This window comes from Hypomesus transpacificus, chromosome 6, assembly GCF_021917145.1.
Source record: "Hypomesus transpacificus isolate Combined female chromosome 6, fHypTra1, whole genome shotgun sequence".
In the NCBI taxonomy this organism is placed as follows: domain Eukaryota; kingdom Metazoa; phylum Chordata; class Actinopteri; order Osmeriformes; family Osmeridae; genus Hypomesus; species Hypomesus transpacificus.
Window position 1 is genome coordinate 6,255,339 of NC_061065.1, and position 14,441 is coordinate 6,269,779.

The 14,441-nt window shown below is 44.3% G+C and overlaps 1 protein-coding gene across 4 annotated transcripts in view; it reads right to left on the reverse strand.

Moving 5' to 3' along the window:
• Positions 1-14,441, reverse strand: part of epha7 (eph receptor A7) — a 55,012-nt gene that overhangs the window by 22,842 nt on the left and 17,729 nt on the right. For all 4 annotated transcript variants that reach the window (XM_047021378.1, XM_047021376.1, XM_047021377.1 and 1 more), the window contains exons 4-5: positions 14,191-14,346; positions 9,090-9,425 (exon numbers count right to left, since the gene is read on the reverse strand). In XM_047021378.1, coding sequence (XP_046877334.1) covers positions 9,090-9,425; positions 14,191-14,346 — 492 coding nt within the window. The remainder of the gene's footprint in view (positions 1-9,089; positions 9,426-14,190; positions 14,347-14,441) is intronic.

A 14,441-nucleotide genomic window follows, 5' to 3' on the forward strand; every position in this document is an offset into this window, starting at 1 on the left:
TCTTTTGGGTTCACAGCAAGTCGTCCCATGGCCTTGTGGTGAGGTTACTGCAAGTTTTTGAAAATGACAAACTAAGGAAACGGTTCAATAAAACTCAGCACAGGCCGAAATGAACGATGAATCATCTCTCTGTGCGTGGAATGAACAGAGCCTGTGGAAAGTATTGAAATGTGAGGGTGGAATAAGAAAGGCAGTCAGGCTCTTTGAAGTCGGCAGGCTGATTAAAGTTTGGAGTTCAGTCAGGCACAAATCCTCATTTTTTCAAAAAAAAAAAAAAATCTTCTGAATTGTATTTTTCTTTTCTCAAATGAAAAGCAGGTATAGTAAAAATAAGGTTCTGGAAAACATTCCTGTAAAAGGAGGCAAAAAGGACGTTGCCTAATCTATTACAATTGAAAATGTGTCCGGGTCAAATACATTCTCTGCCTTCACACCAAACTAATCAGTAGTCAATGTCCTGAATGACTTTTGTGTTGTCTCTTAAAATGTCTGGCCTAACAAAACTGCCATTAATCAAACTGCACAATTAAAAAGCTGTCTCAGCATGTTCTTTGTTTATCAATCTGAATGGTCTGTCCGGTCATTTAATTCCGTATCTAACTACCTTGTTGGGTCAGGCAGATCTAGTATGGATGCAGGGCCCTAGAGAGAGAAGCCACAATGTCAGACTGGGGGAGAGATATTCTACACCAACAGGACCACCAGCAATGAAGGAAGCACACACCCACACACACACACAAACTTTCAAATAGACGACACAATCTCTTGACAATCACCAAAAAGGATAACAAATCCAACAGAAATTGGGCTAAGAAGGCAGCTTACGATTTGTGCATACAGAGGACTTAGTGGGAGCAAGCCTCTCAATTGAGAGATCAAGTAAAACATGTTGATAAAGATAGGCCAGGTGTCACTTTTTTAAGCTTTTGTGTATTGGCCAAAGGCTTAGCCATTACAGTAATTGGTGATTTTTCCATGTTAGACAGTCAGGGAGAAGCTTAACACTAAGTGGGAGGCCTGGACAATCGTTTGCTTTCAGGGTGTAGAACCCGTCCCAAACCACATCCCAATTACTCCGTTTACAATGACAGACAGCGGCTTTTACCTCTCTTTGTGTCGCACGATGTGTTTTCTTAGCTAAACCAAATCCACTTTGTCGCCAGTTAATTGGAAGATGTTGTCTTATTATCATGTAAATAACCAGGAATGTTCACACAATTTAAAACAAGCTACCTTCAGTAAGCTCGAGGTAACAAACTAACTAGAACCTCAATGACAGTGTGAAAAACCTGTGTCCTGTTGTCTGAATCAAGCCCCATTACTACATAATGCGGTAAATTTAGCAAGGGGAAAACTAGGAAGGCCAAATCTGAATAAACGTATAATAGCTTGCATTGCAAGCTTATATATCCAATGACTCCTGAATACTTGATTGAATATCTTCCAGCCTTCCTGATAATCCAGAGCCGTATCCCATAACTGAGAACTTGTCAAGTTTAGTGGTCTTTCAGCAAAGTGTAACTGTAATTTTGGCAGTATCCTACCGTAACTCACTCGTGCGACAGAGAGGATTGGGAGGAATCAATGAATTTAATTATTTCAGTCTCTGAGGATTTTTGCTCTTCCAAGTTTCACTTAAACAGAATGTGTACGTATTCTCTAAGGGCACATTTCTAACACCACCAAGACTCTGGAAAAAAATATAATTTAAAACCAAACTAAAAGTTGTTGTCAGCCCTACATAAGACATTCAAAAATAACTAATTGTAGCAGAAAATAATGAACGGTGTACAACAAAAAACATAATTCATTACTAACTGAGTCTAGAAGGCTACAACCAGTTTCAAATGACTGCAACTACTGAAGCACAAGGTTACCCAGGCAATTAATGCTGCATGTGCCTAAAATCTACTTATTTTAGTGTCCAAGGACACTGTAAAAAGCCAAACAAGGACCACAGCAGTGACCCCCTACTCCCCTTTTCCGAAGGGTCGCCTGGGCAGTGAGACAAGGAAGTGAGAGGTGTTTGAAGAACCATGGCCACATCTCCGTCACGCCATCCCTTCCCCAGCCCAGATGTGGCGCCCATCTGCTACAGAACCTATCCCTGTGTTCTGCCCCTCTCTTCGGGGCTCAATAACATTTTACTGTTGTTTTATACCAAATCATTAAAAGCAGCCCAGCAGATGGCTGTCATATATCCCCACTGCTTTGATAAAAAGGGTGGTGGTACAGATTGGCGAATGGAAGAGAGGTGAGGAGCACAGCTGAGGACATTAGCAGGTGTGCTAGACGAAACCGAGCCATGGTCAGACCGCAAGGCTTTAAGGCGACAGCTATGATGGTCAAAAGGTCATCCCTAATTACTAGCAGCCTTGTCAGGAAGGGGCTACTGCAGTTTGGGGCATTTGGGATTTTTCTTCTCCAAACTGACGTGGTCTGACTCAAACTCATTATGATTTCCAAGTGTGATGATCTGAATAGAGGGGAGGGGGTGAAGATGGGGGTTGAAGACATAATTAGTTCCCCTCACTGCAGGAGACAGTATGCTGATGAGACAATGGAATAATGGAAAAAAATGACCTGTCAATCTCCACCCTATTCTTTTATCTCACAAAACACGAGTGAGCAATCCTTACAGACCTGAAAAAAAGTCTCTGGTACAGAAATAAAACAACAAAAAAGTTCTGCCAATTGTTTCCCCATAAGACAATTTGCAATTCCCCATAGGCATAAATTGAAAGGAGAGTGTGGAACAAAAATCTGAAAAATAAGTTGTTTTCTTGCAATCGTGTTTCGGGTTACGTTCAACACACAATTGTCTAAATAAAATTGTACAGTAGTTGTGATGACAAACCAAACTATGCTGCGAAAATCAAATGACTTGGGCTGACAGTACTGTTTTTCAGTGTGACAGATGGAATTTTACCTGTCACACCATGGAAACAGCCTGGTCTCTAGACTGTTCTTCCACAGCCTGAACTAGGCTGGGAAAATACCCTCGGTTACAGAGACAAGCGATCAAGGTCTCAGAATGAGGTTTGCTTGAAGCTTTGGGAATGTTGTTTTTTAGTGTCCAGCAGGAGACTTTGCCACTGTGGGGCACCTATGACATGCATCACTATTTAGATTTTATTGCAAAAGTCCTTTAACTCCTTCGACAGGAAATGAAACACTTGAATGCTCACGCTACAACCTGTCAGGGCCCCTCCCAGCTGCGCTATGTAACATGGAGAAGCATATGTGCCATATAAACACAGTGTTTGGGAGGCACAGGTGCACACTTCTGTGGGGTGCGGGAGGGTTTGCCAGAGAGAGACAGAGTGCGAGTGTTTTTGTGAATACTGGGGCCTTAAAACCCTTTAGGAGAAGCGTCACATGTGAGCGTTCGAAAGTAAGCGCCACAGCGTTACGTCGCATTCGAAAATTTCCGAACATTCGAACATTTCCGATAGCTAGCTAGCTATCGTTTCGGAAAAATAACTTGAGCTGTGGGGACGATTGGAAATATTTGGAACACTCTATTTAAAGTCCGTAACAAAAGTAATATCTGCACACCAGTTCGCTCTACTCACCGGTTGAGAAGCAAAATGGCTCTTCTGAAGGAAGACTGCCACACGGAATTCTTATGTGTACCTATGTTGAAAATGGTTATGCAGCCAATGGCTATCGTGGAGGCATACTACTATTCACTAATAAATATGTATCTCATATGGTAATCACTTTGTATTTGTATAGATAAGGGTTTCATACTTATGCAAAATCAATTTCCGAAATAAAGAGGTACACAGTAAGTGCCGCCTCATTAAAAGCAAGGCACTGCATTGGCAGACCCATTCCTCCCAAACAATGCAAGCATTGTCTGTGAACCTGAAACCATTCTGTGCCATGAGGCCTTTTTTTATCAAAGCTAAATATATTTTCATTACCGTGTCTTTCTTCTCAGGTCATGCTATTATTTATCCTACTCTGCCGGACTGACTACTTCAATTAGTGCCTGCCATTCAAAGAAACTCATTAATAGGGGTCCTGCAAACTGGAAATGAAAATATATTAGACTTCCATTTTGGTCGTCAATGACATTTCTCAAGAAGACATCTGCTCTTCATCAGGACATTCATTTCGTTGAGCTCATAATCTTTTTGACAAGACACTTTCCTGTAGAACAGTATGCAGGAGTGGTAGTGTATTGAGCCTTAACAAGATTCTATTTTTTCTCTCTCATGGCATGATTAGGAAAACGTTTCACAGTAGATTGAGTTGCTATGTTGCAAAGGTAAACAACTGATTGATTGGGGAAAAAAACTTTGCTGTAAACTCAGTTTGCTGCTTCACAGGAGTCTAAATAATTAAAATGATCTTCATCTCTACTTCTGGGAGACACAGAGAAGAAGATGAAACTGAATAAGAATCAGCATACCCTTTTAACTTCAACAGATTCCCAGCTGAGCAAAAACATCATGATCTTTAAAAAGTTGCTACTTTTTCCGTTGTTTTCACCACACGTATCAAATGACTTCATTTTGTACAGATGTTAACACATAACTTCACACATTTCAAAAACACACTCGTATTTAGAGATTGACAGACAGGAGGGTCACTGATTTGTCAAACATCTAAATTAGCATTTTGTGGGTTTCACTACTTTCCAAGACAAGTCTAGAAATGAGTGTGTGTGTGTGTGTGTGTGCATAATTGTGTGTCTCTGTGTGAGAGAGTACACTTCCCCAAGACAGAGAATCAGACTGTCATTCTGACAGAGAGCGTGAAGCGCTTAAACTCCAGTGTTCCCAGAGAAAGACCCTTTGCCACTGTCTGTCCAACGGCTGTGCTGGGGAACAGCTCAAGGGGAAAGCAGGAACAGGGGCTTGTGTGAAAGAGGGCTCATTCAAGCACAGCAGATTCAGGGGGGTTTAAAGGGCTCGTCTGCCAGCAATAAAAGCCTGAAACAGGATACTTGGGGAGATTAATTACCTAGATAGGCCACGATAATGCCATTTAAATGGGAAAGTAATTAAAGTGCACCTTCCATGAAAATTATTCATTGCTGACGGATTGGGTGACAGACAAATCAGGAGGCATTTACAGAAAGCTACAGGTTAAGTGTTGAGAGCTTGTGCTCTGAGACCACCACCGTTTTATTGCAGCTGTTGAATCTCACTGCTTTGCCCAGCTCTCATCAAATTACTGTGTGTGGAGTCTGAGAAAAAAACAAGAGAGAAAAGACTGGACTCTCAGGTAACGTAAAACCACTGACAAATGCTACAAAGGAGGATCTGCTTAACTAGAAAATGACACCGCCTGGCACTGGTCAGTGGGGACTCCTTGGAATCAATCAATCCATTCTGTTTAAGGCCACCATGACAGATTGGGGTGTAAAAGGAATCCATCAATGGCATTATTGTTCCCAAAAGTGTTAATCTCACAGATGTATTGAACAGCCACCATTTTATGATAATCAAGTGTCAATAAAGTGACCATTTAGATTAGAGTCAGAACACGTGGAGTCAGATGGCTGAGCGGTTAGGGAATCAGGCTATTAATCAGAAGGTTGCCAGTTCGATTCCCAGCCGTGCCAAATGACGTTGTGTCCTTGGGCAAGGCACTTCACCCTACTTGCCTCGGGGGAATGTCCCTGTCCTTACTGTAAATCGCTCTGGATAAGAGCGTCTGCTAAATGACTAAATGTAATGTAAATGTAACATTCAGGGATCTCTTTCTTCAACATTTGCTGTACATAAATGCTTATTTAAGGGACGACCAAATAGCCATCAAAACAGATACTCATCTTCTGTGTCGAATACGACTGAGAGCACAGCGTCAGGAAGACATGCCTTCAGCAGCCAGACAACACTGTTGAAAGGGGGATATTTGCTTCTCACGCAAAGCTAGGGCAGCGAAGCTTTTCAGATCAAAGTGAAATGCTTAGCTTACGTTCATGCGTGCAAGAATGCATTTTTTCACAGAGGAAAATGGTTGCAAAGGGAATCGCCTGTTGTTGCCTTTGAATGTTTAAATAGGTTTCTACAAGAAGGGGCTCCAATCTCCTTTTAAGTATAGTGACTTTCACAACAATAGACCCAATGGAACACCAACAAGAGGAGCCAGATGGAGACCTCTTTTTATCTCCACTCATTGATCTGTAACTTCTGATGATAAAGTCCTTCTGAGAGACAAAACTGTCACAAAACATCTGTACTCCAACAGGTTATCATGTGTTCTTCAGCTACTCACAGCACAGTCTTGAACCCCAAAATTGCCAAAATGTAGAACTCAATTTCTAAATGCAATTCATCATGGTTATCCATAATAGTACCTTGAACTACGATATGAATGAGTGAATATCTATATTCTAATCGAACTAACGCCTAAGGTATCAGAGGGTCTTTGAGCACAGATCAACGATTATGGAGGTAACCATTATGATGCAACCTGTTCTGTGCTCCCGGCTAACACGAACAGTCTGCATTATAATCAATTTCCACAGCTTACCCTTCTCTCTCTTTCTCTCTTTTTCTTTGTCTCTCTCTCTTTTCTCTCTCTCTATAAAATGTAAATTGCTCTCGCCTCTCCCACTGAAACAACATTCCACTATTCAGTTGCTCAACGTTCTGCCACACACACACAGGCTTCTATGGCTATCCCCTTAACCAATTTCAATCTTATTTCTGTCCCATTCTTCACAGTGGATTTTCTGGCCCAGAGATTTAAAAACTCTTGAATAAATATTAATTCTCGTGCCACGGAGCGTTCCCACTCAGTAGCACAGCGAAGAACAAAAGGCCTTGTTTACAAGCGTGCTGCATCAGAGCTAAAGCAGAGCACCTTGGAGGGTGGCATTGTAGACTTGTCAACTGACAATAGAGCAGTGATTGAAACGCCCTCCCGTCTAACTTCCCAAGAAAGTCTAGCTGAACAAGAAACTCAAATCATCAAGATGACAAATTTCCCCTCACCTGCGGTGGTGAGGGGGAGGGAACAAAAAAATCATGCAGAAAGGAACACAGTGGATTCCAACAGTTGCTATTTAAACTAATTTAAGACATAGCTGAGAGGTAATTAGGTTTCAGGGAACAATAAGCACTTTGAACCAGGTACAGACTTAGTCTTACTCCAGACATTTCTTTTGGTATAATTGGGGGAGGGGAGGGGGGATAAATTCTTCATCAGATGGGTCACCATCTGCATCCTGCATGTTCATCTCCCCACAGCCCCTGTTCCTAGGCACAGACTGATTATCATGCAGGAGCAGAGAGGTGCTGGGAAGAGAGTCTCTCCTCTCTTTAAGGCTGTTCTGAGCTATGGTTCCTTCCTCCATCCTAGGAAAGGTTAATCAATTCTGGATGATGAGCCGTAAAGGGTTTAATAATGCAGTCATTCTTTAACGAGCGGACCTGCATACTTGCACAGGAAAGACCCATTGTTTTAGGCCACGCCAACGTTCCAATTACAAAGCACTCAAGCATTCCCTAACGGCCGGAGGAGAAAAGGACGCACAGAAACTCGTGACCAATGAGAAGGGCCTTACATATCGAGGTTCCTGTCTTCCGTGCTGTGTGTGCAAAAACCTAGTCTGGGTTTCTTTCCTGAAATGAGGACCTCACCAACTATGTGCTGGCATTCGTACCAAAGAGTAATCTCAATGATAGTGAAATTCATCAATATTTCTAGAACGTGACAATATGGAAGTTCAGATATCTGCAAAAGAAAGGAATGTAAAAAAAAATGTTTTTAAAAGGCTGCTTAATGTGACTTCGAGTAGCAAAGCTTTCAGCAAGACTGAAACGTTGTCTTTCCATTATCCTGGGGAACGCCTTCCTCTATTTCACAATGGCTGGCGGCTAAATATTCTGCAGGGTTAACATAGCAATTGTCTATTGTCAACATGCCACGTGTAATTATAAGTCGCTCCGAGAGAGCATGTGTTAATTGTTTTTTTTCCTCTCGACGTCCTTGATGAGGCTACCCTCGGCACATTCCAGCGTATGTCTCTGTCACGAAGCATGTCATCCAACATACATCATCTCTAACAGGTTAGCCCAGGTGTCCTCAGCTGGCTAGCAGCCTCTCTGTCTGACCTCTTGGCTCCTTTGGCAAGGTTGTCTTGATATTACTTTCTCTAAATTACTTGTTTGCTTATTATTCTGTCTGAAGGTGTGTTCTACGCTGTTCAGCAGGTTGTTAGAGGAAGCCCGAGGCAATGTAGAACAGGAAAGGAGTCCAATTGGAACCTATAGACTCGACGTGGCTACTGGTGAACCGAAATAGCTTCCAATTATAGCATTTCCTAAACGTTCGTTCTAGATTTATTAACTAGTCTAGCGACTTTCTGCTACTTTGGCCATCTCCGTTTTCGATGTTGAGCAACAGTAAGCAGCAGCTACACGGACCATAGTCAGTAAGGCCTGTTAGCTAACTCTAGGTGCCCAAGTATGAAGGATGAATCTTGTTATTTAAGTACATGGAAAGGACAAATCAAAAAATAGTTTTAAGGAGGGTGCCACCACAAAATATAACATCTGATGGATGACAGGCTCCCATGAGAGTGAATGACATGCACTGCTTCTCAAAGCATTATCATCATCATCACCAGCTAGGCAGGTTCGACTAATAATGTTTGCAGCCTTAGCTCTCAACACACACATTAAATTGATGTGTAATGTGCGAACTATAAATGTTATGGATAACATCAACCTACAATCATTAAGGCCAAGTGGCATCATTAGAGTAGTTAAAATGTGAGGCGTCCCAATATTAAACTGCACTGCACTGCATATACTCCATGAGCCACATATTAAACAAAGTGCAGAAGATTATTAACATTAAACACTAAACTGTATCCTGAATTGTTTTCTCTCCATACTGTATATTAGGAAACATTAAAAGACCAAAGACATTTTGATGAAAATGTACACTCATAAAAGCAATTCCAGCCCACACCAGCATACAGCAGTGGAATATGAAAGTTGAACAAATTTAACAAAAGTAATAAAAAAAAGGGTTTATGAGCAGTAGATGAAGGGGGGGGGGGGGCTCTGGCTGTATTTCCACTGATGCAAGGCCATTTTCTAGCCAGGCGGCCTGCTTACCTGCTTGACTGGTGGCGATGCTGACCGCGGCGAAGAGACGCTGCGTACGGCTGAGGTCCGAGACGCCGTTGACCGCCTCCACCTCGAAGGTGTAGTTGGCGTGAGCCAGGAGGTCCATCACCGTCACATAGGTGTCCACTAATCCTGCCTGCTGGGGTGAGAACCCCACGTGGCCTCCGCACGCCACGCACTCCTCCGGCTCCCAGCTGCACCGCCGGCACATAATCCTGTAGGTGACGTCGTTCCGACCCCCGGTGTCGGCCGGCGGACTCCACTCCAGGCTGACGGTGGTCTGGTTGATGTTGTAGACCAGGTTCTGTGGCGCCGAGGGAGGTCCTGTCAGGGTGGACAAGGAGAGAGCCAGAGTTAAATAACAGAGTGCCAAGGAAAGTGACAAGCCACCGTGTGTGCACTGACTGGATCTGCGGTTTCACCGTTCTTTGGAAATGCCATGGGACGTGCCAACTCCATACCCTCCGAGCCAAACACCGACACTCAATTATAATAGAAGTCAGATCCTGAAAAAGTAGTTCAGGTGTGCCGTGATGGAGGCAAACCCGGGCGATGCCAAGGTCGTTATGGGCGAGTCTGCGCTGCAGAGCAATTTATGGGATCTATTAATACTGCTTCAGACATTTAAATACTTTGGACCCGTATTTGGAAGACATGTTGGTTTTGTAGCAATTTATGCTGTGGCAAGTCTCCTCATTCTGAAACGGAAAGGGTGATTTGAGACTGTCTGACAGGTATAAGGTACTTGCTCTCTATCTGTCTTTTGAAAAAAATATTATACTCTTGTATGACTGGGCTTTTTTTCAATGAACCAAGGAGGCTGTACACATAAAGTTGATGGTTAAAAAAAAAAAAAATTGACTAAAGTGTTTCCTCATACAATTTACTGGCGCGATTAAAATCAAAGTTATTGTTTCACAATAGCTGCCATGTGCAATACCACAGAAGCTAAAACCACCACAAACCCTATGAAGTCCCAAACCTCCACACGCAACACAAACAGCTCACTGTGAATAGATGCTGAGTGGAACTCATCGCGTAAAGTAATGATTCATCGCATAAAATAATGATTCATAAAATCGCTACGTCTATCATTCAATCGCTAGGCTCAGTTTTTCACGACCCAGATGTGTATATACTGAATGTGACAGAAACCGAGTACTTGTTTTATTTCCTCCAAATGCGGAATAGATGATGGTCTCTTTATGTTGGTTTAGGAGCGCAGTTAAAACATATTTCATTCTTTCACAGAATAAACTGAGCCGTTTCATTTCCATTTCAATGTCTAGTAAACCCTGGAAAGGGACTCATAGGCTCCATTTAATTTGACACATTTGCTTACAAATAGGTAATAAATATGCATAGACCAAAAACTACAATCACAGCATTCTGACTCATTAATACAGCACTTAGTTGCTTCCCCCGTTGCTCCCGTTAGGAGGAGCGGGTCAGGGGGAGGCATCCATATTCATGTATGTCGAGGGAGATGCCGCAGAGACGTTGAGCTCTGTGAAGATGAAAGAGCCACCTGTGGTAGGTGAAGAGGAGGGATGCGACTCAGCCATGTCACTGACACTCTACCCTCTCTCTTAATCCTCTCCAGGGACAAAGAAACACACACACACACTCATCTTCAAGGGGGTGCTTCGCCATGGCCACGGTTACCAATGATAATATCTCATATTGCTCTGCCACTCTCATTTGGGTCTCAGGTGTCAGAGATCAAGGCAGTGATTTCTTGGATATGAGCAGCAGGAGGAAATGACATTAGAATGAAACCTGGATAGATGTGGCCTGTGTCATTGTCCTGTTTTTTCTTGGAGAGAAAGTTGGAGATTAGCTACAGTATACTGTGGCCTTCCTCTCCTGGTCCTCCCGCAATACACTTTATTTGCTGTTCCACTGCCTGTCTTTCTGCACCAGGAAGAGTCTCTAACTCTGTGCTGGTGGATCCGCAGTTCTAAACCCCCTCACACACACACACACACACACACACCTGCAGCTCACAGACACGACACAACCTCAGCCTACATCGTCTGTCTGTTGAACCTCGTAGCTCCAGGGCTTGTCGCTCTCTCTTTCTGTCTCTCACTCTCCCTCTCTCGTTGTGTCTTATCTCTTCGTGTTTTCCCCTCTCACCCCTCTTCCCAGTGAAGTTTCATTTCACGGATTAGCCTTCCATAGCCCTCACAGTCTGAAACGTCTCAATCACATACTTGCTTCTCTCCAACACTGCATCAGGCCGTGTGGGTGTGTGTATGTGTGTCCTTTCACATCCTTTGCATGCCGTAATACAGCTCACTTTCCAGACACCGAGTGAACCTGTGATTTCCGTGCTGTATGACTGTCCCTGACAGCACATTCTCACTCCTCTGTGCCACCACATCACCCATACAGGCCAAAAGATCGCTTCTGAATCAAACAGATTTACCAATTACTTCATATTAAAAGGGCCACGCCGAACTCTGTAGTTTGAGGGCCAGACTTCTATTTAGGTCATCCTGCTGAGCCTGTCTCTAAGACCTGAGTAAATCCACTCTTAGGAGAGAAGAATCCAGCGCTGATCTGCTCTGAGAGGTGCTCTAGGCTGTTCCAGCCTTACACAGCCTATTAGAAGTCTGCTCACTAATTGGAGGACTGGGAGGAAAGGGCTGGCTGGGGTGAGTGGTATTCAAATCACCCATGTGGTAATCCCTAATCTAAAAACGTGTGGTATGACCCTTAACCCCACCCTTACATTCTGGATGCCGCAAAAACCTGTAGGAGTCAAGCCATGCGGAAGGAGACGGGGGGAGTAAGGGGGTGGCAGGGTTGGGGCAGCCAGGGGAGGGGGAGTGAGGGGGTGGCAGGGTTGGGGCAGCTAGGGGAGGGGGAGTAAGGGGGTGGCAGGGTTGGGGCAGCTAGGGGAGGGGGAGTAAGGGGGTGGCAGGGTTGGGGCAGCCAGGGGAGGGGGTTGTGATAGGAGAAGGGCCTCCTGCAATCCTCTGCACCCCGGCCGTCCCTTAGCAACTACGGGCAGGATGGACACTTCGAGGGATGTCAACTTGTTGAGGTGGCAGATTTGAGCAGACCAGGGGGGTGGGCGGGGGAGGGGAGTGGGGGAGGGGGGCGGAGGAGGGGGGAGGGTGCGGGGGAGGGGGTGCTCACAACTGCCCTTTTCAGACCCTGCTAGCGCCAGCAATGCTCACAGCTGTCGCATGATTGATGCCCACTCCCGGACCTGTCAACGTCTCTCGTCTTCTCTCCGCTTCTGGAAAACTGCTCCCAGCCCTCCACACATACCTCATTATCTCATAGGTTTGCATAAGAAAGGAGAGAGCAAATATTGTATACGACATGAAAAACCTATCTCCCTCCTCGACATGCCATATGTGCAACAATGCATCTGCTAACATCTCCCTTGGTTTTCAATCAGCACTAGCATGCTACGTACCTCCGTACTAATGTCCACATTACATGTTTATCTCTTTTCTCTCCCCAATCGGAGGCTGAGAGGAGTAATCCCTGCTGCAGCAGAGATCTGTCTCACTGTTTGTCTAAGGACTAAGATATGGGAGCTTTACAAACCCCATTTAAAAATCTGCCAATCAAACTATTTGCTCAAACAGCATAAATTCACTTTCAATTGCTATACAGTTCCAGTCCAATTCAGCCCCCCACTAAGAAAAATCGAATGACCATTTGTCACAACAACTTAGTCCAATATGAGGCAATGTTGTAGATTGTTGATGACAGTCTGATATCAGTAATCGTGAGCAGGAAACAAATGCAACCAAATACCAGTGGAACTGCAACCACACTGATCATGTAACAGAACTCGCAGCCTTGAGGGGCCCTGGGGGGGCCGAGGCCATGTCTGATTGCTTCAAATGTGGAATTGTTGATTGATATAGTAATTTTTTTAGATGGGACCCCCAAAAATTCAAGTTCTGGCTACGCTACTGACAGAAAGTAACAAAAAGTAAATGTTTGATTCTCCTTCTACAGGAGAACTCTTGTGTTTGCCCTTGGTCAATGTAACAAGCAATTGCAGAGCAATAAAGAGAGTGTTTTCATCTACAGAAAGTAAAACTACCTCCGAGCTGAAAAGGACAGACTTATGGATTTGTCTTTCATGAAATGATCTGAGTGGTTTTACAGTGATGGTGGGAATGTTGGTTTCCCTCCGGTTGCTGACTTTGGGTGGCGAGTGTACGGAGAGACAATGTGTTCTGTCCTTGTTTGACTCGTAATGAAGATTAGACAAAGACATTTAGGCACAAGTTCAACCAAGAGACCGCAAGACGTTTTAAGCGAACGTTAAGGTAATTTACTCCTGATAAATCAGCTTGTCAGACAGCAACCGTTTCTCCAGATCCCTTATTAGCAGAGTCCTTGCTTGCACCAGCCTCCAAAGCTGTTACTTTAGCTTAAGTCTAATATCTTTGTCCTAGTGTCCTCTCTCTCTACCTCCCCCCCTTCTCACTGTCTTTATACCCCACTCTCTCTTTGTTGCTCTCTCTCTGTCTCTCTTTCCCTCTCTCTCAGTCTTTGTGGAGCTTGGTAGCTGCCATAGCCAAAGTGGGGGCAGTGCTAAAAACAGCCGGTGGCACTCCCAAATGAACCTGTTTGGAAACAGATTTAAGAGCAAATGAGCCCCGCCTTCTAAAATGGATCCCCTTGGCCAGTGTAAACAAGTCATCAATACATGTCACATAATTGCGGTCATTGGCCAGGACATATGAAGACGGAGGGTGCTGCCTGGTTTGTCGCTGACTGTAATTGCAATCTTTGAGACAGGAAATGGCAAATTGCTCCTCTGATCATTAGCTACCAGCATAGCTGTAGAGAAACGTACACACAAAGACAGACACGAAGGCACACACAAACATAATTATAAAAATGTATTGTGAAGCTGGGCAGCAGCATGGCTCTGGAGCAGAAGAGGAACAGATCTCCTCTCTCTTTTGTGTGTGAGAGTGTGTGTGTGTGTGAGTGTGTATGTGTGAGTGTGTGTGTATGAGTGAGTGAGAGTGTGTGGGTGTGTGTGTATGAGTGAGTGAGAGTGTGTGTGTGTGGGGTACAGGCTACAGAAGGCCACGGTACTTACGGGTACAGGCTACAGACGGAGGGTCAATGGGAGCCCGGTAGTATCCGTCCTCACAGTCGCAGCGGCCGGATCCCTCCCGGTCGTTGAAGCTGTGTGCTGGGCAGCGGGAGCACTGCAAGTCCTGGGACGATGACTTGTAGAACCCACGGCCACAGGCTAGGGTTAGAGAGAGAGAGAGAGAGAGAGAGAGAGAGAGAGAGAGAGAGAGAGAGAGAGAGTTAGAGAGAGAGTTAGAGAGAGTTAGAGAGTTA